The sequence below is a fragment of the Neoarius graeffei genome, chromosome 19 (assembly GCF_027579695.1).
Source record: "Neoarius graeffei isolate fNeoGra1 chromosome 19, fNeoGra1.pri, whole genome shotgun sequence".
Lineage (NCBI taxonomy): Eukaryota > Metazoa > Chordata > Actinopteri > Siluriformes > Ariidae > Neoarius > Neoarius graeffei.
In genome coordinates, this window is record NC_083587.1 from 6,108,825 (window position 1) to 6,136,181 (window position 27,357).

Genomic DNA, 27,357 nt, shown 5'->3' on the forward strand with positions numbered 1-27,357 from the left:
AAGGTTTTGAGGTTAAAACAGCAATCATTGCTAGTAAAGGGGTCAAGGTATTGTATACAGAATTAGAATGCTCCAAGTGTAAGCAGCCAATTAAGCCAAGTGCATCGTATAAATAATTGGAAGGCTCTGAGTGTAAGCAGACACTTAAGCCTAGTGGGGGTATCCAGTCAATCAGACTTGTTTTAAGGGCCATTCCCCACAACCCCCGAACCTAACCACAACCTCTACACCTAAACTTAACCGTGATCCCAGTACCGAACCCCAACTCCTAACCTCTCAACCCTTAAACCTAATCTCAACCACTAAAATCAAATCTTGGATCTAGACCTTCCCCTCATCCCGTTCCTGAACCCTGGTTGAGGACCAGAAGACTGATCAGCAACCCCTTCGACCAACATCCAGATTAAGGTACAGAAAGATTGTTTGCTCGGGAATGTGGTGTCTGGGCTGTGGGGGGTGAGAGAGTAGATGGACTTTGGACAGGCCCGTGCAGAACGCAGGCCCTAGCTTTTGCTGGGGCAATGGAAAACTTTCACCCTACCCTAATCCTAATTAAAGGTAGCCTATTTTGGGGAGTGGGCCAAAGATAGCACCTTCTGGAACACAAAACTTTTACTTTAGCATGCATACGAAAGTCACCATTTACGTATACAAACTGACAATGATCAGTTAAATAAGACCTGAGCCAGCAGAGGACCATTCCTTTACCTCCAATGACATGTTCTTGTCTATCCAGCAGAATGGAATGATCAGTGGTGTCAAAAGCTGCACTAAGGTTAAGCAGCACAAGCAAGGAGACACACCCCGATCAGGAGCCATTAGTTGGTCATTTACTACTTTAACCAGTGCTGTGGCTCTGCTATGATGAGATCTAAATCATGATTGATACCTTTTGTGGATGTTATTCCCATGTAGATATGAGCATAACTGTTATGCCACAGTTTTTTCTAGGATTTTGGAGATAAAAGGGAGGTTTGATATTGGCCTATAATGGGACAGCTGACAAGGGTTGAGGTAGGTTCTTTAATCAAGAGTCTGACAACTGCTAGGTAAAAGGATTTAGGTACATAGCCATTGCTAAAAGAATAACTGATTGTTTTTCAAAGAGGTTTGATTGCTTCTGGTGTTATTTGTTTAAAGAATCATATAGGTAAGGGGTGAAAAAAATCCCCACAAGTACACAAGTTGAAGATTTTGATTGAATAAGTGAAATTAGTTCGGTCTCTTTTAAGGAGTGTAAAACACAAATCATTGCTCATAGTGTTGGATACCTATCAAATTGTCTAGTTTCAAATTAATAGTTTGATATTTTTGCCTGATATTTTCAATTTTGCCATTGAAAAAACTTCATTAAGCCATCGCTACTACATATTGAAGGTTTGCATGTTTCTGTGGTGGTCTTATTCCTAGTTAATTTTGCAAAAGTATTCCATAAAAATTTAAGATTATTTTTGTTATCTTCTATTATGGTGGAGAGAAACATTGAACAAGCAGCATTAGAAGCTTGTCTCTGGAGTTCCAGTGGCTCTCATTCCATGCTAATTGGAATACTATCAATTTTGTTTGACACCATTTTCTAATTTTACATGTATTTTGTATGTTTTAAGGTGCATGTGTGATTGTTATACCAAGGTGCTAGGTTTTTTTTTTCTCCTGAATTATTTTCTTTTAAGTGGAGCTACATTATCTAAAGTAAAGCAGAATGTTGACTCGAAGCATTCAGTTGTTTGATCAAGTTCTGTGAGGTCCAATCATAGTTGATAACTCTGGGAAACTACTGATAAAACTTTATGCAGTAATTGCTGTGAATGTACTTTTGATGTGATGGTGTGCAGGGTGCATATATTATTGTTAAGACATTTCAAAAAAGATGAGGTAATGGTCTGAGGGAGCATCAGACTGTGGAAGTATGACGATATTTTCTATATTTAATACAAATGCAAGTGCTAGATTGAGAGTGTGACCACTAGGAATCATACAAAAGCCTGAACAAAAATAGGGTTAGGTCCTATGACATTCTGATTCACCCCTACTGAATCTAGAATGGACACGGATGCTGTTCTCAGAGTCTTCCAGGTGATCAAAGCAAATAATGTCTCTAACACTTAATTTGTTGTCTAAAGATACAACCAGGTTTGAGAAATTCCGCAAATTCAGAAACAACTTCAGAATTTAAATCACGGGTCTGTAAATAATTAGTTGAATCAACTGCGTAGATTTTTTTTTTTAGCTACATACATTAGGATAAAGAACTTCAAGCATACTGAATTTTTGTTCAGGTTTTTGTACAATTCCTAGATTATTATAAACAACTTTGATGCCTTCTCCTCAACCAGTGAGACAAGGTGGATGCATATAGATGGACGAGCTTCATTTAAGTGCTCCGTACTCATTTGGTTTGATCGACATTTCCATTAAACATTAAAATCCTGATCAGTAATAATTCCATGAACAATTAGTCTCATGCTGCAGTACTACACTGATAAGTGTTACAGTTAAATCATTATTTGTATGGTGGTAATTAATGACTACTTAAGAGCAAAAGAAAACATTAACAGTCTCATTTTAAACATCACTATAAGGTTACATATTTTAAAACAGTCATAGAACACTAGTCTACAGCCAAAATGCTTCTGAAATAAATATAGTCAAACTTTACTATTCTGGATCGCTGAGAACAAAAATGAAACTTAAAATTGTTCATTGGTTTGTTTTCAAGATTGGCTCTATGAATAAATCTATGAGTGGCTTTGGATAGTACTTACTGTTTTGGCAAAACAATGAATCATGCAATCTGAAGCCGGTATTGCATCATACATGACATTAGGTTATTCCTGGAAGTCACTGATGATGCATTCATAAGTCAACTGACATCACTCTGCTGAACAAACTGGCCTTATATCAGCTCAAAAAAAAAAAATTCATACAGTGCTATGCACTCGAGATCAAGTCTTTGCTTGACAAGAGATGCTCCGTTTCATGAATACAAGAGACAAGCTGCCAAAAAATAAATAAATAAAAATCCACTGCATACACACAGAATAAGGACTAAACCTATTCAGTACTTGTACGTAATTGTTTTTTGCAATTTGGTTCATAATACATTTTATTTATATAAACTGTTTGCTGATTTTCTAGTGTTACATAAAGAGAACAGGTGAAATATCATGTAACCCGACCATAAACACGAGACCTAGTTTTACAATTTATATTTAAAACATTACGATCTATACAATGTACATAAGTATAAAATTTAAAATCTTAAATATCTTGGAAGCCACAGCCAATCAGCTTATTAACTGTCACTTCTAATTCAACACACCAAATTTCATAATAGCCAACTTCATCTCTGAAGCAGACAACTTCTGAAAAATTGTTGACCAGTGTAACATGAACAATAAAGTTCAAAGTACAGGTCATTTTCAGTCAAAACTGTAACAACCATATTTAATTTGACAACTTTAAATCATGCAGTATCTCTGAGTTAGTGCACTTGAAGGTCTTAAATGTAACTAAACAAGCAAACATCTTTCCACACTGTGAGCAGTGATACGGCTTCTATCCTGTGTGAATGCGCTGGTGTTGTTGGAGATGACTCTGCTGAGTAAAACTCTTCCCACACTGTGAGCAGTGATACGGCTTCTCTCCTGTGTGAATGCGCTGGTGTAGTCGGAGATCACTATGCTGAGTAAAACTCTTCCCACACTGTGAGCAGTGATACGGCTTCTCTCCTGTGTGAATGCGCTGGTGTGTTTGGAGAGCACTCTGCTGAGTAAAACTCTTCCCACACTGTGAGCAGTGAAACGGCTTCTCTCCTGTGTGAATGTGCTGGTGTTGTTGGAGATGACTCTGCTGAGTAAAACTCTTCCCACACTGTGAGCAGTGATACGGCTTCTCTCCTGTGTGAATGCGCTGGTGTAGTCGGAGATCACTCTGATGAGTAAAACTCTTCCCACACTGCGAGCAGTGATATAGCTTCTCTCCTGTGTGAATGCGCTGGTGTTGTTGGAGATGACTCTGCTGAGTAAAACTCTTCCCACACTGTGAGCAGTGAAACGGCTTCTCTCCTGTGTGAATGTGCTGGTGTGTTTGGAGAGCACTCTGCCGAGTAAAACTCTTCCCACACTGTGAGCAGTGAAACGGCTTCTCTCCTGTGTGAATGTGCTGGTGTGTTTGGAGAGCACTCTGATAAGTAAAACTCTTCCCACACTGTGAGCAGTGATACGGCTTCTCTCCTGTGTGAATGCGCTGGTGTGTTTGGAGAGCACTCTGCTGAGTAAAACTCTTCCCACACTGGGAGCCAGTGTTTCCGCTATGTACAATTGGCTGCGGCGGGCCGCCGCACCTTGATTTTTGCCGCCGCACCTTCAGGAATTCCTGAAGGGGGGCCGTGGCCTGGGTAACTTTTTGAAAATTATTTTTGAAAATTATTTTAAAAATAGGCTAAAGCAATATTTTTTTACTTTGAGCGGACTCGAGCCTGGCATGAACCGCTCTGACGCGCCATAATGACAATCTATCACCAGCCAATCAGGAGACTTAATCAAACGCATCCCCCGCCCACCAATCTATCACCAGCCAATCAGAAGACCTAATCAAACGCATCTCCCGCCCACTTGTGTCCGCGTCTGAGACGTTGAATTTTCACAGAAGGAGGGAAGAAGTTGACTGAGGTAAAACTGTGATAAATTAACGAACTAATAAGAGAGGAATTTCAACATATAGGGCTTAAGTTTGTTACTGTTAAATAAGCATTGCTTGTACAGTAGCGTTGTCGTTACAACGTTGACCCACTTTTAACGTGCCGAGTACCGACTGTAGTCGCTAACATGCTAATTAGCTTGCTGTCAAAAGTGCAAAGACCTTAAATTGCTCTATGTAAATTAGAAAATGGCGCAACTTCCTCTGTAGCCGTCAACTCAACTTGTCTTGAGTTTTGAGCTGATCACAACAGGGCAGCACTGTGGCCTGAGGTAAAACGAGGGTTATGTATATAACCGCGGTTCTATGAGTTTCGGATGACCGCCAGAGGCGGTGCTTTCAGCACATGGATATCCATCACACGAACGTGCAGGTCGAGTAATAGTAACAACAAAGTCACGTGTGACCTGGGTGACGTCACCCCGTTACCCCGGCATAAAAGACCGGTAAACCCAGGAAGTGACCTCTTGGCAAATCTTCTCGTGTACACTCCGAGTGACTGCCAAGCTCTGGCGGTCATCCGAAACTCATAGAACCGCGGTTATATACATAACCCTCGTTCTATTTCGTTTCTACTGACCGCCAGAGGCGGTGCTTTCAGCACATGGATGACTAATACCAACCAGGTCATGAAGAGTGCCTACCCGTACCCAGTGATGCTGCGACGGGCCTGGAATGACAGCCGTCGCCACAGGATTATGTGGGACGACATTAAGACGGTAAAACCTGGTGAAGGTGCAGCTGGAAGCCCAGGAGGCTGCGCTGCATATGTCTGAAAGGGGCACGCCCTTCAGTGATGCCCATGAGGCCACCACGCCTCGTGCAGAGTGCGCCCTGATAGCCGGAGGAATCGGGAAGCCACTGTGCCTGTAGGCATGTAATATGGCCTCGACTATCCACTTGGATAGCCTCTGCTTAGAGAGTGCCAGACCCCTCGTTGGTCCTGTGTGGCACAGAAACAGGGCGTCACTCCTACGGAAGCCCTCTGTACGCGACACGTACACCCTGAGGGCGCGAACTGGGCACAAAAGTTCCGACCTCTCACCATGGCCCGCCTCGAACGCCGCAAGGCTAAGGGGCTGGTTGACGAAGGTAGCAGAGAGGGTCTTCGGGAGGAAAGAGGGGTTAGGCCACAGGGTGACCCCACTGTCGCCGGAGTGCCACTGCAGGCACTCCCCACTGACTGACAGCGCGTGTAGTTCCCCGACGCGCCTCGATGTAATGGCCAGAAGAAAAGCAGTCTTCAGGGAGAGCCATGAAATGTCTGCCGTGAGCAGGGGCTCAGAACGGTGCGTCGCAGAGAGCCTGCAGCACCAATGAAGGTCCCATGTGGGTACCCGGCTCCGTCGGGGGGGTCTCAACCGGAGAGCACCCTTCAAGAAACGTGCCACCAAGGCGTGGGACCCCACGGTCCTTCCCCCAACTCTGGCATGCTGAGCAGAGATGGCAGCTGCATAGACCTTGATGGTGGCAGGGGTAAGACCCTTACCAAAGCAGAGGCTGGCGGAACAGTCGAATGGTCAGCAGGGGGCAGCATGTAGGCTCCTCCCCCCGAGTTAAGCACCAGTTGGAGAAAAGCCTCCATCTGTTGGCATAGAGGGCATTGGTGGGGGGTGCCCGAGAGCTTGCAATGGTGTTGACCACTGCCGGCTCACAAGGACCTCGCAGGGGGTCCGGCCCTTCAGCGGCCATACCCAGAGCTGCAGACGGGCTGGATCCGGGTGCCAGATCTGCCCTCCCAGCTGTGATAGGTCAGTCCTCACTGGCAGGCACCAGGGGTCGCCGTTCAGAAGTTGCAGCAACTTGGGAACCACACTCGGCCCAGCCACCGGGGGGGCGACAAGCAGCAGCCCGTGGTGGTCCATCGCAACCCTGTGTAGGGTTGGCACGATCAGCAGCAGAGGGGGGGAGGCATACAGCAGTTGCCTCGGCCAAGCATGCGCCAGCGCATCCTGGCCCAGGGGACTGGGGCCGTGGAGGCTGAACCACAGAGGGCAGTGTGTCAACTCCTGGCAGGCAAAGAGGTCCACCTCTGCCCTGCCAAAACGTTTCCAGATGGCGAGAACCACCGCTGGGTTGAGTCTCCATTCCCCGGGATCGGGGTCCTGGCGGGACAGCAGATCTGCTGCCCTGTTGGCAGTGCCTGGCAAGTACATGGCATGCAGGCTCAAGAGATGTCGATGGGCCCACCGCAGAAGTTGGCCAGCCACTTTCAAGCACTGGAGGGACTTTGTGCCTCCCTGGTGGTTGATGTAGTACACTACCGTAGCGTTGTCCGTCCGCACCAGAACGTGTCTGCCGGTCAGGCCTGGGAGGAAGTGCTGTAGGCCGAGGAACACAGCCCGTAGCTCCAGCACGTTGATGTGCTGCGCCCGTGCAGCACCGGGTGGAGGTGGAGACCGTTGAACCACCTCTGAAGCGGCGTAAGTCCAGAAGTCCCAGCGGGACCAGAGAGGAGGCTGCCGTAAGCATGCCCAGCAGGCGCTGAAAGGTCTTCAGGGCGAGTGACCTACCCCGTCCGAAGCGGCCAAGCAGTAGGCGGATGTTGTGGATCCTGGTCTGGGAGGGAGTTACCATCAACGACCTTGAATCCAGGTGCATGCCCAAGAAAGTCGTCTCCTGGCTGGGCACCAGCGAGCTCTTCTTGTAATTCACCCTGAGCCCCAGCTCTACGACATGCGAGAGCACAGTCGCGATGTTGGTGCGGGCCTGAGCTGCTGACCGTGAACAGACGAGCCAGTCGTCCAGGTAAGGCAGGACACGCAAACCCCTTGCCTGAAGTAGTGCCGCTGCCGCACACCCGGTGAACACACGGGGTGCCAGCGATATCCCAAAGGGCAGAACATTGAACTCGAAAGCCTGGCCCTCGAAGGCAAACCGCAGGAACTGCCTGTGGTGTGGCACAATGGGAGCATGGAAGTAGGCGTCTTTCAGGTCGAAGGTGACAAACCAGTCGCCCGCCTGGATGTGGTGTAAGACATCCACTGTACGCAGCATGCGGAATCTCATGGTCCTCAAGTGGGAATTGAGGGACCTCAGGTCGAGGATCGGGCGGATACCGCCGTCCTTCGGAACCAGAAAATACCTGGAGTAGAACCCACCTTGCTGTCTCTGCCTGTCGACGGGAGAGACTGCTCCTTTCTCCAGGAGGGTGGCGATTTCCTGCCGGGGAACGAGGGACTTCCCCGGATGGCTCACGGTGGTGTGTTTGACCCCATGAAACATGGTGGACGGCGGCAGAACTGGATGCAGTAACCCTCGGTGAGGGTCACCAGCACCCAGGGGTCAACGCTCTCCAGCTTTGGAGCTGTTCGCTGGAAAAGCGGCCGACCGCCGGCGCGCTGATGTCAGCGCCGTCCAGAGCGCCCCCGTCAGTCACCATGGGGGCGACGAGGAGCGGACTGGGTGTAGGGGGCGGCACCGCGGGTCCGGGAGGTGGTGGGGCGGCGAAAGTCATCAACCCGTCTGGTCTCCTGGCGGGTGCGTGGCCGAGACAGAGTCGGTGTGGGCCCCCTGAAGGACTGGGCAGCATTGCCATGGTGGTGGGCCTGGCGGGGCCAGCGAACTGCTGTTACGCCTAGATGACCTGGGCACTCCGATCCAGGGCTTGCTGAGTGGCTTCGCCAAACAGCTCCCCGGGGACAACAGGGAGAGAGTGCAGCACACGCCGGTCGGGCTCGGCCAGAGGGGACTGTGCCCGCCATATCTGCTGGCGGCCGAGGGTGAGATACGACATCAGCCGGCCCAGTTCCCGCGACGAGTAGGCAAAGGCCTGGAGCCGCGTCACACAGCTCCCGTGATGCCGCGCTCGTCCCCTCCAGCGTCTGGGGGTCCATGACACCTGGCTGGCAGAAGGGAACTTAAATAGGGCGAGAACGCTCCAAGTAAGTAGCCCAAAATAAACTATCAGGCGGAAATAAAAAATAACGACCGGGCGAACACACCCGTGGTCGGGAATATTAACAAGGATGGCGCCGTGCGCTACAGAACTGATAAACAGCGGCGAGAAACACCGCTTTAATTCAAATGAATGAAAACCGCTTACCTGAGCGACAACAAACCGGCCTCCAGCAGCGAGGACACGCCTCGGAGGGCTAGTCAGCTAACTCCACCGAGCGAGAGCGCTCAGCTTAACGGAGTAACAAACAATACGAATATAACACACAAGACAGCCGGCCCGTGAGCAGGCCGGAGACAAGGCTACACAAAACAAGCGGTTGATAATATTAACAAGGATAGGCACTGTGCGCCACAGAACTGATAAACAGCGGTGAGAAACACCGCTTCAATTTAAATGAATGAAAGCCGCTTCTCAATGTTGGGCATCTGCAGGAGGCCATAGGTAGGGGTGTCCTGCATTGCCGCCAGGGCCCTGCAGTCACTAGGGAGGTGGGAAGGCATCTAGGGTCCGCCCAACACCTCTGTAACTCCTCGATGTATGAGGCCGAGGGCGGAACAGACAACGAGGAAGGCTATGTGGGACCTCTGAAGAAAGCGCTCTGATGCTGGGCCACCGGGGCGTGTCCAACCCCAGACGGGCCAATGCAGCCCTCAGCGTTGGCTGGATGGATGAGCATCCGCCTTCCGACGCTGCCACGGTGCCATGGCTGGTGGCCTGGGAACCGGCCGGAGAGGTGGAGCCGTGACCATCGGACCCACCGCAGTCAAAGCTCTCCGAAGCCCGGATCGACAGTTCATCCAGGCCGCGTGTATCAACGGCCGGTGACAGAAGCGGTGCGGTTCGAGGGGGACCAGCAGTTGGCGCAGCGAGAGAAGAGGTCCATGACGCCTGGCTGGCAGAAGGGAACTTAAAAAATAGGGCGAGAACACCCCAAGTAAGCAGCCCAAAATAAACAATCAGGCGGTAATGAAAAACGACCGGGCGAACACACCCGTGGTCGGGAATATTAACAAGGATAGGCACCGTGCGCCACAGCACTGATAAACAGCGGCGAGAAGCACCGCTTTAATTTAAATGAATGAAAACCGCTTACCTGAACGAAAGCAAGCCGGCCTTCAGCGGCGAGGATACGCCTCGGAGGGCTAGTCAGCTAGCTCCACCGAGCGAGAGCGCTCAGCTTAACGGAGTAACAGCAATACAAATACAACACACAAGACAGCCGGCCCGTGAGCAGGCCGGAGACAAGACTACACAAAGCAAAGCGGTTGATAATGTTAACAAGGATAGGTGCCGTGCGCCACAGAACTGATAACAGCGGCGAGAAACGCCGCTTTAGTTTAAATGAATGAGAACCGCTTACCTGGGCGACAACAAGCCAGCCTCCAGCGGCGAGGACACCGCCCCGGAGGGCTAGTCAGCCAACTCCGCCGAGCGAGAGCGCTCAGCTTAACGGAGTAACAATACGAATACAACACACAAGACCGCCGGCCTGTGAGCAGGCCGGAGACAAGGCTACATGAAATAAGGCGGTTAATAATATTAACAAAGATAGGCGCAGTGCGCCACAGAACTGATAAACAGCGGCGAGAAACACTGCTTTAAATTAAATGAATGAAAACCGCTTACCTGAATGAAGACAAGCCAGCCTCCAGCGGTGAGGACCCGCCCCGGAGGACTAATCAGCTAACTCCACCGAGCGAGAGCGCTCAGCTTAACGGAGTAATAAATCAATACGAATACAACACACAAGACAGCCGGCCTGTGAACAGGCCGGCGGCGAGGCTACAGAAAACAAGGTGGTTAATAATATTAACAAGGATAGGCGCCGAGCGCCGCAGAACTGATAAACAGCGGCGAGAGGAACGCCGCTTTAATTTAAATAAATGAAACCCGCTTACCTGAAGCGAAAACAAGCCGGCCTCCAGCGGTGAGGACACCGCCCCGGAGGGCTAATCAGCTAACTCCACCGAGCGAGAGCGCTCAGCTTACGGAGTAATAAATCAATACGAATATAACGACAAGAACAAAAGAGTTGGTGGACTTAGCGCAGTTTCTTGGAGGATGCGTAAGCACAGCCCCAACCCTACGGGTAACGAAACTACCACAGCGCTTTGTCCAAATTTCAATCCAACTCGCAACCTGCAAACGCGAGAAGATGTAAGAGGTCACTTCCTGGGTTTACCGGTCTTTTATGCCGGGGTCACGGGGTGACGTCACCCAGGTCACACGTGACTTTGTTGTTACTATTACTCGACCTGCACGTTCGTGTGATGGATATCCATGTGCTGAAAGCACCGCCTCTGGCGGTCAGTAGAAACGAAATAGAACATGATAGTTTTAGTTTGTTTAAATTACAAAAATGAGTACACCCAATGACCGTCTCATAAACTCATACTGTTTAAGTAATGCAATAAAACTAATCTTTAAAAGTGGTATTTACTCAAACTGTTTGCATAGAATGAACTTTCGGGTTAACAGTGTAATAGTGTTGCAGTGTTCTGCAAATTTGCAATTTAATATTTCAGATCCTGAGACATGAAAGTGCTATTTTAAAAAATAAAAGGTCAGAAATGTTTTCTTTGTTGTCTATTTAGTTCATTTTATTTCCTCAATAATTTTCCTTGATTGAGAAATCAGTCTGGGCTCTTATGGGTTAATCAGTAGCCTGCATGCTAGTATATGTTCCATTTACAGTCAAACATTTTGATGTACTCCAGGCTCAGTTTTGATTAATCAAAAATCTGCGTAGTAGTATAGTCTGAAGATGCTCTTGCACATTTGGTGTCAATTGAATAAAAATTATGGGAGGATATAGGTTTAATAAGTCTTACAATTTTTTAAAGTGAGTGATGGATTGATAAGTTTAGATATGTTCAATATTTTCTTATCTTCAGACATAATATTGTAGATGTTTCTTTACCTGCTTGATAGTTTTGACCAGGACTCCAATCTTCCTCAGAAGAGTCATTAGTCCTTAAATTAAATTCATTATAGACATGAATCATTGTTATATTTTATGGCCTCGGTGCCCTGGCTTTTGGCCTTCGTGCCCTCGGCATCAGCAGAGCATTCGTTTTCCACACTTCGTCGACTGAAATCATACCTCCGATCCACAGTGACACAAAAGAGACTGAATGACTTGATGAACTGCCATATTCACCATGACATTCTGGAACAAACTGACATGACAGCCATCGCAAAGGAGTTTGTGCAGGCCAATGACAGATGCAGGCAGGCCTTTGGGAAGTTTTAAGGGTACTCGTAAGTCATTGGTTACTTCTATTAGCACCGCCGAGTGCACTGCTTCCTCTGTTTTCACTGTTTCTATACTGCATTGGTACTGATACAAGCAAGTTGTTTAAGTTGAGTTAGCCTACTACCGAGGTGCTTTTGTTGTGTACGGTTGGCTGTTTTAGCATTTTATTCTGCGCAGTTATGTGCTGGCATGTTGTGGGCTAAAGTCATGACCGATGGATTAATCTAATGTATAGCCTTCTGTGCTGTTGGCTGTTTTTATCCTCGTACTGGGGTGGGATGTCTGAGCGCAGGTCTTGCCACCGCACCTTCAAACATTTTCTAGGGGAAACACTGCTGGGAGCAGTGATACGGCTTCTCTTCTTTGTGAATGCGCTGGTGTGTTTGGAGAGCACTCTGATGAGTAAAACTCTTCCCACACTGTGAGCAGTGATACAGCTTCTCTCCTGTGTGAATGCGCTGGTGTGTTTGGAGAGCACTCTGATGAGTAAAAGTCTTCCCACACTGTGAGCAGTGATATGGCTTCTCTCCTGTGTGAATGCGCTGGTGTTGTTGGAGATGACTCTGCTGAGTAAAACTCTTCCCACACTGTGAGCAGTGATACGGCTTCTCTCCTGTGTGAATGCGCTGGTGTTGTTGGAGAGCACTCTGACGAGTAAAACTCTTCCCACACTGTGAGCAGTGAAACGGCTTCTCTCCTGTGTGAATGCGCTGGTGTAGTCGGAGATAACTCTGACTAGTAAAACTCTTCCCACACTGTGAGCAGTGATACGGCTTCTCTCCTGTGTGAATGCGCTGGTGTAGTCGGAGATAACTCTGACTAGTAAAACTCTTCCCACACTGTGAGCAGTGATACGGCTTCTCTCCTGTGTGAATGTGCTGGTGTTGTTGGAGAGCACTCTGCTGAGTAAAACTCTTCCCACACTGTGAGCAGTGATACGGCTTCTCTCCTGTGTGAATGCGCTGGTGTAGTCGGAGAGCACTCTGCTGAGTAAAACTCTTCCCACACTGTGAGCAGTGATACGGCTTCTCTTCTGTGTGAATGCGCTGGTGTAGTCGGAGAGCACTCTGATGAGTAAAACTCTTCCCACACTGTGAGCAGTGATACGGCTTCTCTCCTGTGTGAATGCGCTGGTGTAGTCGGAGATAACTCTGACTAGTAAAACTCCTCCCACACTGTGAGCAGTGATACGGCTTCTCTCCTGTGTGAATGCGCTGGTGTAATCGGAGAGCACTCTGATGAGTAAAACTCTTCCCACACTGTGAGCAGTGATACGGCTTCTCTCCTGTGTGAATGCGCTGGTGTAGTCGGAGATAACTCTGACTAGTAAAACTCTTCCCACACTGTGAGCAGTGATACGGTTTCTCTCCTGTGTGAATGCGCTGGTGTGTTTGGAGATGACTCTGACTAGTAAAACTCTTCCCACACTGTAAGCAGTGATACGGCTTCTCTCCTGTGTGAATGCGCTGGTGTATTTGGAAGTGACTCTGCTGAGTAAAACTCTTCCCACACTGTGAGCAGTGATACGGCTTCTCTCCTGTGTGAATGCGCTGGTGTTTTTGGAAGTGACTCTGCTGAGTAAAACTCTTTCCACACTGTGAGCAGTGAAACGGCTTCTCTCCTGTGTGAATGCGCTGGTGTTTTTGGAGATCACTCTGCTGAGTAAAACTCTTCCCACACTGTGAGCAGTGAAACAGCTTCTCTCCTGTGTGAATGCGCTGGTGTTGTTGGAGATGACTCTGATAAGTAAAACTCTTCCCACACTGTGAGCAGTGATACGGCTTCTCTCCTGTGTGAGTGTGCTGGTGTATTTGGAAGTGACTCTGCTGAGTAAAACTCTTCCCACACTGTGAGCAGTGATACGGCTTCTCTCCTGTGTGAATGCGCTGGTGTATTTGGAAGTGACTCTGCTGAGTAAAACTCTTTCCACACTGTGAGCAGTGAAACGGCTTCTCTCCTGTGTGAATGCGCAGGTGTATTTGGAGATCACTCTGCTGAGTAAAACTCTTCCCACACTGTGAGCAGTGATACGGCTTCTCTCCTGTGTGAATGCGCTGGTGTCGTCGGAGAGCACTCTGATGAGTAAAACTCTTCCCACACTGTGAGCAGTGAAACGGCTTCTCTCCTGTGTGAATGCGCTGGTGTAGTCGGAGATGACTCTGACTAGTAAAACTCTTCCCACACTGTGAGCAGTGATACGGCTTCTCTCCTGTGTGAATGCGCTGGTGTCGTCGGAGATTACTCTGCTGAGTAAAACTCTTTCCACACTGTGAGCAGTGAAACGGCTTCTCTCCTGTGTGAATGCGCTGGTGTTTTTGGAGATCACTCTGATGAGTAAAACTCTTCCCACACTGTGAGCAGTGATACGGCTTCTCTCCTGTGTGAACGCGCTGTTGTGTTTTGAGAGCACTCTGGTAAGTAAAATTCCTACCACACTGTGAGCAGTGATGTGGATCTCCTCCTGTGTGAATGCGCTGGTGTGTCTTGAGTGCATTCTGATAACTAAAATTCTTTCCACAATCTGAGCAGTGGTGAATTTCCTTCTGTATATCATTACGGGAAGTATCAGAATGGATAATATCAGTTGATGTTGATTGACGACTGGAGCATTTGGAGGGGATCTGAAGCTTATATTTAATCTCTCCTGATTCTCGCAGTCTCACGTACTCTTCATAGTGGCATCTCTGGATATGCTTGTCGAGGTAAATTGGAGATGCATCGGAATGAGGGCATGTGGAGCATGAAAAGACTTGCAGCAGAGCGTTCTTTACTTCTGGAGAAATGAAAGGACAAAAATAACAAATTGAACATGAAATGCAACAAGATTATAAAATATAACAACACTAACCCAATGTAAGGAGTGCTTTTACTGAAACTTAATCAAGATTCTACATGAATTAAGACTGAGACAAAAAAGGTTGCAGACTAAGATATAGCAGCCTCTAGCTTGGAATACTGGGAGATTCAATAAGGTCCTGGCACAGCAGCTATGCACAGCATTGGCCATAGCCCCGTGGGTCTGAGAGACCAAAGGGGAGTTGTTGGTTCCTGTTGGACATCATGTCAAGTCTAGGTAATGGCAAGCCTAGCCTTATTTACATCTCATCCAGGATTGAGAAGGAAACTCAGCCCTCACATTCAAGGTTCTAAAAGATCCAAAAATGGGCCTTATTTATCAAACTGGATATGGATCGATTTATTTGCAAATAGTTTCTAGTATCATTTACAGAAGCAAATATGTATTTTCTATCTGGATTTTTTATATGGATTAGGTTGTCAAGTTTAAAACACTTATTAATTTCAATTACACACTAATTTCATGAAATTAAGTTTTGTGGGATTTTGTGAAGCCCAGTTGATTCATATTAATGTAACTGATGAAAGCAAGCCAACATCCATAAATTAAGACACATAACAATAGTCATTTAAGTTAAATGTAGGCATATAAAAAAAAAGGGACACACTGCATCGGTTCAGATGGCATTCAAGTAGGTCTGCAGCGGTAGGAATTTCCTTACTGCAGTATTTGAAGAACGCCACGGTGCGATTTGTAGTAATAAAGCAACCAAACCTCCATGTGTTTAATTGTTTGTTCATTCATCAGACACTATTTGTTCCTTAACATGTTGAAGTTCTTCAGCTGCAAGAGTTTAAAGTGCATATCCTGGACCAATTTATTATTATTTTTTTTATATATATGAAAAGTATGTCCCTTTACACACTCATCCAGAAGGGTAATTTTGCCTAAGGTCATCTGTCAACAGCAGAAAATAAAATAAAATGCGTCTGGAAAAATCCCAAGGGAGTCTGGAGCCAGATTCATGACGTCACCTGCGGAAGTGTCAGCAGGCTGCGAGAGCTTGCACGGTTTCAGTGCACAGCCTGTGTAGACCAAGCGCTCCCATTTCTCTCTCATTGTCCGGTCTTTTGGGAAACAATGAGTACTAATCCCATCATGATTGGTGTTGCTACACCCTCCTACGATACATCTGTTAACCATTTTAATAATTACGTGATAACGTTGAAGAAATTTGCAGAAAACCACCAGGTCGTTTTCTCATAAACAAACCAGCACTTTCAGAGAATTTCAGAGAATGCAGAATGTTATAGATATTTGACCAAAGTTTAATATAAAATAGGAGAATTACATTGATCTTGCTCCTGAATTTACCCGTGATATGCACTTTAAGGAGCTAAAATTTAACATAATTAAAAAGACAAGTTCTCCATGGTATGACTCTTGTGGAATTATTGAATTCCATAAAAATACTAAAATTGTTATTGCTTGTTAAATTGCTTGACAATATAACCATCACATATGCTCCTGAAATAAAGCAAATGTGTTGCAATCGATTTTTATAATGGTTGATGGGTTTGACTGACATCTGCATTATCCAATTAACAACTTAGCTTGGTTCAGACACACTGCATGTGTGTTTTCAACTAACTTCTTTCCAGCCAGCTGGTTATATTGCACTGAAGGTATTATAATGCCCCCCCAGTGTTTCTGTAATATGGGGAGGTCTGACATTATCCTATATTATGTGTTTGCTGTGACAGGGCATTTCCCCCCGATTTCTCCCCAGTTTTCTCGCTAATTTAGCCATGACCAATTCCCACCCATCAGACTCCTCTCCAGTATCACATAACAGCTACCAACCAGGGAGGGCTATCATGTGCTTCCTCCAAGACAAGAAACACCAGTTGACCACGTTTTACTCATACAATGTCAGGGGGCTGCAAAGCACACTCGGACGAAAGCCCAATCCACTTACTTCCTATTAAATGTGCTCTCACACACCCATGACTGGCCAGTGTAACTGACAGGGCAGAGAAGAGAGAGCATGCCATCTCTCCCCCCCCCAGAGAGCCCAGACAATTTTGCTCTCTTGAGCTCCCAACCACAGGTGATTGTGGCGTCATCAGGATTTGAAAGTGGCGATATCTGGATGATGGGGAGGATGACGGGGACAACACTTTTCTGCTGTGCCACTCGGGATCCAGAGGGCATGCATTTTACGCTACTTCTGGTTAAACTGGGCATGATGAATAAAACTACAACAATATCTTGTGGTTTACTAGATACAGTGGTGCTTGAAAGTTTGTGAACCTTTTAGAATTTTCTATATTTCTGCATAAATATGACCTAAAACATCAGATTTTCACACAAGTCCTAAAAGTAGATAAAGAGAACCCAGTTAAACAAATGAGACAATATTATTATACTTGGTCATTTATTTATTGAGGAAAGTGATCCAATATTATATATCTGTGAGTGGCAAAAGTATGTGAACCTCTAGGATTAGCAGTTAATTTGAAGGTGAAATTAGAGTCAGATGTTTTCAATCAATGGGATGACAATCAGGTGTGAGTGGGCACCCTGTTTTATTTTAAAAAAAGGGATATATTAAAGTCTGACCTTCACATGTTTGTGGAAATGTATCATGGCATGAACAAAGGAGATTTCTGAGGACCTCAGAAAAAGCGTTGTTGATGCTCATCAGGCTGGAAAAGGTTACAAAACCGTCTCTAAAGAGTTTGGACTCCACCAATCCACAGTCAGACAGATTGTGTACAAGTAGAGGAAATTCAAGACCATTGTTACCCTCCCCAGGAGCGGTCAACCAACAGAGATCACTCCAAGAGCAAGGCGTGTAATAGTCGGCGAAGTCACAAAGGACCCCAGAGTAACTTCTAAGCAACTGAAGGCCTCTCTCACATCGGCTAATGTTACTGTTCATGAGTCCACCATCAGAAGAACACAGAACAACAATGGTGTGCATGGTAGGGCTGCAAGGAGAAAGCCACTGCTCTCCAAAAAGAACATTGCTGCTCGTCTGCAGTTTACTAAAGATCATGTGGACAAGCCAGAAAGCTATTGGAAAAATGTTCTGTGGACGGATGAGACCAAAATAGAACTTTTTGGTTTAAATGAGAAGCGTTATGTTTGGAGAAAGGAAAACACTGCATTCCAGCATAAGAACCTTATCCCATCTGTGAAACATGGTGGTGGTACTATCGTGGTTTGGGCCTGTTTTGATCCATCTGGGCCAGGACAGCTTGCCATCATTGATGGAACAATGAATTCTGAATTATACCAGTGAATTCTACAGGAAAATGTCAGGACATCTGTCCATGAACTGAATCTCAAGAGAAGGTGGGTCATGCAGCAAGACAACGACCCTAAGCACACAAGTTGTTCTACCAAAGAATGGTTAAAGAAGAATAAAGTTAATGTTTTGGAATGGCCAAGTCAAAGTCCTGACCTTAATCCAATCAAAATGTTGTGGAAGGACCTGAAGCAAGCAGTTCTTGTGAGGAAACCCACCAACATCCCAGAGTTGAAGCTGTTCTGTATGGAGGAATGGGCTAAAATTCCTCCAAGCCAGTGTGCAGGACTGATCAACAGTTACCGGAAATGTTTAGTTGCAGTTATTGCTGCACAAGGGGGTCACACCAGATACTGAAAGCAAAGGTTCACATATTTTTGCCACTTACAGATTTGTAATATTGGATCATTTTCCTCAATAAATAAATGAGCAAGTATAATATTTTTGTCTCATTTGTTTAACTGGGTTCTTTTTATCTACTTTTAGGACTTGGGTGAAAATCTGATGATGTTTTAGGTCATATTTATGCAGAAATATAGAAAATTCTAAAGGGTTCACAAACTTTCAAGCACCACTGTAGTCAGTTTTGCAATAGCAAGATATGCAGTGGGTGGACTTCGCGTGTCTCAAAGGAAGCTGATAGACTTCACCCTTTCTGGTTGGTCACGGTCAAATGATCGAGAAGACCTACCTGGTTGGTGGAACAGGCCAAAATGAGTTCTCTGGGGAATGCTCTAGTTATTGCAGACTGCATTGTACAACAGCTTTCATCCCAGAAACACTGGTAGGCTCAGACACGTCACGAAATGATGCAGAAAATAACCTCTTAGACAAAAGTAACACCTTGCTGTCTGGTTGTTCCTGTAGGTGCAGGACTGAGTTCTTTGGTGTACTCCTCTTCATACCACACCAAGAGCTCCTGTCCTGGGTTAATGGGTCGACAGCAATGATACAGAATTCCCCCTTGATACTCAAATGCCACAAGATTCTGTTCTTCTTCATTCCGAGCACAATTAACATACCTAAAAGAGTGAGACAACGTTTCAGAAAAAGGTAAAAAATCAGATCAGAGTTACAGACTTGGAGAAAGCATGGTGGAGATATCAATGACATGAAAATAAAGTTCTTCCAACAAATGAGGAGTTGTAAAATCAAATCACTAAAACGACCCAACAGCTGGTATACTGCTCACCTCATCCAATTCACATGCGTATCTCTTTTGGCATCAATGTATTCTTCACACTGCATGCTCCTGTATACCTGTAGAAAAATACCACATTTACTTTTTTTTTTTTTTTACACGAAATCAATACAGTGGGGCAAAAAAGTATTTAGTCAGCCACCAATTGTGCAAGTTCTCCCACTTAAAAAGATGAGAGAGGCCTGTAATTTTCATCACAGGTACACTTCAACTATGAGAGACAGAATGGGGGGAAATAATCCAGGAAGTCACATTGTAGGATTTTTAATGAATTAATTGGTAAATTCCTCTGTAAAATAAGTATTTGGTCACCTACAAACAAGCAAGATTTCTGGCTCTCACAGATCTGTAACTTCTTTAAGAGGCTCCTTTGTCCTCCACTCGTTACCTGTATTAATGGCACCTGTTTGAACTCATTATCAGTATAAAAGACACCTGTCCACAACCTCAAACAGTCACACTCCAAACTCCACTATGGCCAAGACCAAAGAGCTGTCAAAGGACACCAGAAACAAAATTGTAGACCTGCACCAGGCTGGGAAGACTGAATCTGCAATAGGTAAGCAGCTTGGTGTGAAGAAATCAACTGTGGGAGCAATTATTAGAAAATGGAAGACATACAAGACCACTGATAATCTCCCTCGATCTGGGGCTCCACACAAGATCTCACCCCGTGGGGTCAAAATGATCACAAGAACGGTGAGCAAAAATCCCAGAACCACACGGGGAGACCTAGTGAATAACCTGTAGAGAGCTGGGACCAAAGTAACAAAGGCTACCATCAGTAACACACTACGCCGCCAGGGACTCAAATCCTGCAGTGCCAGATGTGTCCCCCTGCTTAAGCCAGTACATGTCCAGGCCCGTCTGAAGTTTGCTAGAGAGCATTTGGATGATCCAGAAGAGGATTGGGAGAATGTCATATGGTCAGATGAAACCAAAATGGAACTTTTTGGTAAAAACTCAACTTGTGTTTGGAGGAGAAAGAATGCTGAGTTGCATCCAAAGAACACCATACCTACTGTGAAGCATGGGGGTGGAAACATCATGCTTTGGGGCTGTTTTTCTGCAAAAGGGACCAGGACGACTGATCTGTGTAAAGGAAAGAATGAATGGGGCCATGTATCGTGAGATTTTGAGTGAAAACCTCCTTCCATCAGCAAGGGCATTGAAGTGAAACGTGGCTGGGTCTTTCAGCATGACAATGATCCCAAACACACTGCCCGGGCAATGAAGGAGTGGCTTCGTAAGAAGCATTTCAAGGTCCTGGAGTGGCCTAGCCAGTCTCCAGATCTCAACCCCATAGAAAATCTTTGGAGGGAGTTGAAAGTCCGTGTTGCCCAGCGACAGCCCCAAAACATCACTGCTCTAGAGGAGATCTGCATGGAGGAATGGGACAAAATACCAGCAAGTGTGTGTGAAAACCTTGTGAAGACTTACAGAAAACGTTTTACCTCTGTCATTGCCAACAAAGGGTATATAACAAAGTATTGAGATGAACTTTTGTTATTGACCAAATACTTATGTTCCACCATAATTTGCAAATAAATTCTTTAAAAATCAGACAATGTGATTTGCTGGATTTTTTTTTCCTCATTTTGTCTCTCATAGTTGCGGTATACCTATGATGAAAATTACAGGCCTCTCATCTTTTTAAGTGGGAGAACTTGCACAATTGGTGGCTGACTAAATACTTTTTTGCCCCACTGTATATGGCTTTAAATGAGGTTTACAGAAACAAGAACAATGTCTCATGCCAATATTATTAAGCCTCATGAAGGCTGAATTAAAGGTTTTTGACTGTATCGTAAGATTCACAAAACAGCTGACAAGCTCCAAGATGAATTTAGTAACTATAGGAAAATGCAGGCAAGGCTTTATCAGAATTTAGGCAAAGGAAAGGTTTCTCATAAAAGGCTTTACTTCTGACATGGCAAAGCTGTGCTGTGAATCAGACCTCTCTGATAAATATCTATCTGTCCCTTGTGTTTTGGTCTCTAAACAGACAGCTACAAAAATACACAACTTTAAAAGTCAGTTCTGTCTCTAAATGGGTTTTATATAAAATATTTTTGATCTATACAAGTAATATTTATTTGGGCGCCAATGCTGTTTTAGTTCAGTGTAGCAGTGTTCATATTTAATTTAAATGATTTTAAATTTACTTTTAGTCTTGTGTCCTGAAAATAGTAGTTACATTTTAGTCTTTTTTTTTTTTTTTTGGTCAAGATTTCATCAATGGAACTCAATTTTAATTTTAGTCTAATTCTATTAATGTTTTAATCATAATTTCCTCAGATAGTTGCAAGGTATTTGTAAAATATGCCCTGCAGTTTTAAGAGGACCTGTTGCAGGAGGGGTTTAGCCGGATTCCCCCCCAGCATATGGCTGGTTTTGTCACTATGCAGAAGTTACAGTACTCAGCATAAATGAATACACCCCTTTTGAAAGTAACATTTTAAACAATCGCAATGAACACAAATTCCAAAATGTTGACAAGACAAAGTTTAATATAACATCTGTTTAACTTATAACGTGAAAGTAAGGTTAATAATATAACTTAGATTACATGTTTTTTTTTCAGTTTTACTCAAATTAGGGTGGTGCAAAAATGAGTACACCCCACAACAAAAACTACTACATCTAGTACTTTGTATGGCCTCCATTATTTTTAATGACATCAAGTCTTCTAGGTATGGAATGAACAAGTTGGCGATATTTTGCAACATCAATCTTTTTCCATTCCTCAACAATGACCTCTTTTAGTGACTGGATGCTGGATGGAGAGTGATGCTCAACTTGTCTCTTCAGAATTCCCCAAAGAAAATAAATTTCTTTACACCACAAAGGTGAAGGCTACAAGAAGATCAGCAAAGCTTTACTTATCAGTCAGAATACTGTAGCAAAAGTGGTACAAAAATTTAAGAAAGATGGAACTGCAACCATTTCACAGAGACGTCCAGGTCGTCCACGGAAGTTAACACTTTGACAGGAGCGTCTTCTGATGAGAAGGGTTGAAGAAAATTGGCATGCAAGTTCACTGCAGTTACCTAAAGAAGTAGAAAGCCAAACTGGGGTGACTATTTCCGGTGACACAATACTGCATACACTGCAGAGGAATGGCATGCATGGATGCCGTCCACGAAAGAAGCCTCTCCTAAAGCCCAGGCACAAAAAAGCCCACCTCGAGTTTGCCAGGGCTTATGCTGACAAAGATGAAGACTACTGGGACTCTGTACTCTGGAGTGATGAGACCAAGATAAATGTTTTTGGAACTGATGGCTTCAAAACTGTATGGTGTCGCAAAGGTGAGGAATACAAAGAAAAATGCATGGTGCCTACAGTGAAACATGGTGGTGGCAGTGTCCTTATGTGGAGCTGCATGAGTGTTGCTGGTGTCGGGAGCTGCATTTCATTGATGGCATCATGAATTCACAGATGTATTGCTCTATACTGAAAGAGAAGATGCTACCATCACTCCGTGCCCTTGGTCGTCGTGCACTTTTCCAACTTGGCAATGATCCTAAACACACATCTAAGGCCACTGTTGGATTTCTGAAGAACAGGGTGAAAGTGATTCAGTGGCCAAGTATGTCTCCTGATCTGAACCCAATCGAACACCTATGGGGAATCCTGAAGAGACAAGTTGAGCATCACTCTCCATCCAGCATCCGGTCACTAAAAGAGGTCATTGTTGAAGAATGGAAAAAGATTGATGTTGCAAAATGTCGCCAACTTGTTCATTCCATGCCTAGAAGACTTGGTGTTGTCATTAAAAATCATGGAGGCCATACAAAAGTACTAGATGTAGTAGTTTTTGTAGTGGGGTGTACTCATTTTTGCACCACCCTAATTTGAGTAAAACTGAAAAATGTGTAATCTAAGTTATTATTAACCTTACTTTCACGTTATAAGTTACAGATGTTATTTTAAACTTTGTCTTGTCAACATTTTGGAAATTGTGTCATTGAGATATTGTTTAAAATGTTACTTTTCAAAGGGGGTGTACTCATTTACGCTGAGCACTGTATGTGGAGTTAGCCACGACTGTAATGGTGATGAGCGCTATTTTCATATGAAGACGTTACTTTGTTCAGACCAATGCTGTGTGTGTGTCCTGACTCATATACCCGTTAGAATCCAGGAGCATTATGAAAGCCATGCGAGCAGGGAAGTGAGTGAGTCTAGCAAACCGGATTCACTCCCGCTTCCCAACTACGGTCAGGAACGTGAAAAAGAGGGAAGGCAACATACTGGAATGGATTTTGCTAAGGATATTTCCCCTAGCTGTAAAAATTCCCTTGAGAAGTAAGCTAGGATGACTGTCTGAACAGAACCAGCTATCTTGGGTCACGTTTATTCGTCAGGGCATAATGAACAGAGATTTTGTTTTGCCGTGCTTTTACCGGCCCTCTCTGTGGGCCTGTCATTTCAGGTTCACATGACAGCATACATGTTCTCACCGGTCAATCACAACCAAGTTAGCTAATGCACATTAACATTCTACACTAATGAAAAAGCAGTGTGCAGCAGTGAAACAAAAGCCATGGAAAGGTCAAAATTAAAGGAGGAGCTAAAAAAAAAACCAAACAAACCAGGCATTAGAGGCTTCCAAATGTTTAAAAAAAAAAAAAAAATCTACAAACTGTTTGGGCATCAGCACCCTGAATTGGCCTGCAATGCCATTTTCAAGGACCAGAATGAAGAGCTTAAAATGGACATTAAAACATAGCTATAGACTAGGCTGTTGCCTCTCGCGGTTACCAGAGGACTAGCCCCCCAGCTGTATAAGTGAGAGGCTGAGGGCTATGGAAACGAAGGTCAGCGCCGCCCAATGTGCCTGACTGCATGGAGCGGGAAGGACTTTAGAGATGGGCTAGGCTGCATGTTCATTTAAAACTGCTGTAACTTGCCCAACCATAACTGACTATCATATGTACCAGAGATTTCCAAGCTTGTTGGGGCTGAAGCACATCAAAAGGTCAAATCAGAATGTCAAGGCACACCAAATTAAAAGTTGGCTATCAATTATGGAGAATGTCACACACATTATGATGGGCTAGAAGGTCATTTGCAAAATTTGACCCAGATTGCACTACAGCAGATTGTCAAATAATTATTAAAACAGATAGGTAAATCAGACAGGCAATTGTATAATTTATTAAAAACGTGAGGCAACGCTCATTACAGTGTTTTCCATGAGTTACCTAGACTGTAGTGACGGAAGCATTTTCAGAACAAAAACACCATTTGATTTGAGACTGATAACATTAAGTGTCCACTCCAGTCATCCACTAGTCCAAACACATTTCGATGGTTATCAATTTAAAACAGCAAACAGATAACATCAATGGAGAAGTTAGCATTGATAATTAGCATTCATCAAACTTGAGCTTAGAGAACGTTAACATCAGCATGTCCGAATCTCATCTCCTCGCTTTAAAACAGTGCACGGTTAAATTTGTAGAGTTTTAGCTTATTTGAGTCAGAAAAGCTGCTAACACATCTGGTAGCATGTATTCGTCATTCAAAACACAAGTGCATGCTCTAACCAGAGTTCAAAATAGGTTTATTTTTGGCTAAAATGCATGTTCTCTATTCAATATTAAAAATTTTCTAAAAAAATAAATAAACCAGTTGAACACAGGTAACCACTTCTGCTTCATTTCTTTGAGGGCTGAAATGTATGCTCTAGTCATTTTTTTAACCGTTTATGAACTGTTAAACTCCTTAACCATGCTTTGCTGGTGTGGCCTTTTTGCTGTGGCATCACCATTCATATCGATACAACCAGTGTGTTTATGCTTAAATTACTAAAGCACAAAATTGTTTTGTGCAAGTTCTTCATATATCTAAAACTCTTCATTTTGCTCTCAAAGTGCACCAGTCTGATACATTTAACTTTAAAATAAACAAAATTATCTCACAGGGGAGCATGCCCCCAGAGCGAGGGCCACTGACCCTAGTTTCACAAAATCCTGAGGGAAACACTATTATTGTCTTCTTTTTTTTTTAATAACTACTGCCAGTGGAAAAGCTGCCTGTTCTTTTGCAAGTTAGGGTAGCTGTGAAAGAAATCTCTCTCAACTCAAACATAGAAGTAGGTGACCATGATTATGCAACATATCCTAGAAGCATGTTGATGTTCAAAAATAAACTTGACGGGTAGTGAACTAATGTGGCAAGTGTGTGTGGAAGGAGAAATCATGAGACGGAGAGCTCCGCTTTTGAATATAAAAACGTGTCATTGCATATCGTACAACAAAATTGGACGCCATCCTACCAGTGCAACATCTGCTTATTTTAGATTTAATTATTTATTTCGGTCATTTAAACTTTTAATAACATACACACTGGTTACATACATATCAGCAAGAAAGACCGAAAAGGATTAGACTGAAGCAAAAGCTTATTGCGTCTACCCTCATCACATTTCATAAATTAATAAATCTTTTTTTTATGCCAAAGAATTAAGGAAGGAAAAAAAGGAAAAAAAAATTATAATAGTAACAATAGTATCTGTTACATTTTGTTCAGTACAAAGAAATCTGTTTTATTTACAGCTTTCAATTTCAAATGAACACCAAAACATACATATTGGATTTTGCCATTTTCGTATTCTGTAGCATTACATATCAAGTAACTGGATCAAATTTAAATCAAACCATTTTTTTCAAAACATATTTCATATCTCAGTTTTGTATTTACTGATAATCTTATATGTTTGTATGCTTTTTTTAAGGCCTTTAAGCGTGTTACACAGTTTAATTTCATTTTCAAGACCATTCCATAAATTAAACTCCTGTTATCGATATACACCTCTGTTTCACATTTGTTCTGAACTTTGTTTTAACAAACATACGAGTTCCTCTCAATTCATAATGACTCTCTCTGATTTGAAAGAACCTCTGAATACAGTCAGGGATAGTTTTGTTTTTGATTTTAAACATAAATTGAGCAATTTTGTAATCCACAAAATCACGAAATTTAAGGCCATTCAAGTTTATAAACAACTGATTGGTTGGTTCACTATAACATATGTTGTGTACGATCCTAATAGCTCTTTTCTGCAATATGAAGATTGGGGGCGGCACGGTGGTGTCGTGGTTAGTGCTGTCGCCTCACAGCAAGAAGGTCCGGGTTCGAGCCCCGTGGCCGGCGAGGGCCTTTCTGTGCGGAGTTTACATGTTCTCCCCGTGTCCGCGTGGGTTTCCTCCAGGTGCTCCGGTTTCCCCCACAGTCCAAAGACATGCAGGTTAGGTTAACTGGTGACTCTAAATTGACCGTAGGTGTGAATGGTTGTCTGTGTCTATGTGTCAGCCCTGTGATGACCTGGCAACTTGTCCAGGGTGTACCCCGCCTTTCGCCCGTAGTCAGCTGGGATAGGCTCCAGCTTGCCTGCGACCCTGTAGAACAGGATAAAGCGGCTCCAGATAATGAGATGAGATGAAGATTGGGTTTGTGATTGTTTTACATGCATTTCCCCAGACCTCCACACAATAAGTTATGTATGGAACAAGCAGAGAATTATAAAGTGCGTGCAATGATTTTTGGCTTAGACTGTGTTTAGTTTTATGAAGTATTGCAGTAGACTTGGACATTTTTGTTTTTACATGTTTAACGTGACTTGACAGGTAGTGAACTAATGTGGCAAGTGTGTGTGGAAGGAGAAATCATGAGACGGAGAGCTCCGCTTTTGAATATAAAAACGTGTCACTGCATATCGTACAACGAAATTGGATGCCATCCTACCAGTGCAACATCTGCTTATTAAAAATAAAGAAATAAAATATGTCCATATAATATATATTAACAACTCAAAAACTCTAAAAAGACATACACGCACAACATTCACACACTTTTTTTTTAAATTGCACGGTCCCTTTAAAACAAGCACTGTTTAGTGCAGTTATGACTCTTGGGTAGAAGCTCTTTTTCGGTCTATAGACCCCTTACACTGACATCACATTTATGTTAGCAACAGTCACTACCCTACCCTATACCTGGGGGACAAGCAAACTTTGTTTACATACTGTTCACATACTGAAGCCAAGTAAAGATGTCAGACGTCCGTTGCTGTTGTCTGAAGAAAACTACAGCGAAAAAAGCTCTACTAACGGATTACTTGGATAATCTTAGTGTGGCAGCGGGGGCGTGGTCAAGCGCTGGTCTGTGACAGGAGGGCGGA

The 27,357-nt window shown here is 44.3% G+C and overlaps 1 protein-coding gene across 1 annotated transcript in view; it reads right to left on the bottom strand.

The window, feature by feature from the left end:
* Window positions 1-3,185: 3,185 nt before the first annotated feature.
* Window positions 3,186-27,357, bottom strand: part of LOC132868094 (zinc finger protein 585A-like) — a 60,957-nt gene continuing 36,785 nt past the window's right edge. The window contains exons 4-7 of the mRNA XM_060901050.1: window positions 19,161-19,228; window positions 18,812-18,990; window positions 12,230-14,667; window positions 3,186-4,161 (exon numbers count right to left, since the gene is read on the bottom strand). Coding sequence (XP_060757033.1) covers window positions 3,559-4,161; window positions 12,230-14,667; window positions 18,812-18,990; window positions 19,161-19,228 — 3,288 coding nt within the window. The 3' untranslated portion in view covers window positions 3,186-3,558. The remainder of the gene's footprint in view (window positions 4,162-12,229; window positions 14,668-18,811; window positions 18,991-19,160; window positions 19,229-27,357) is intronic.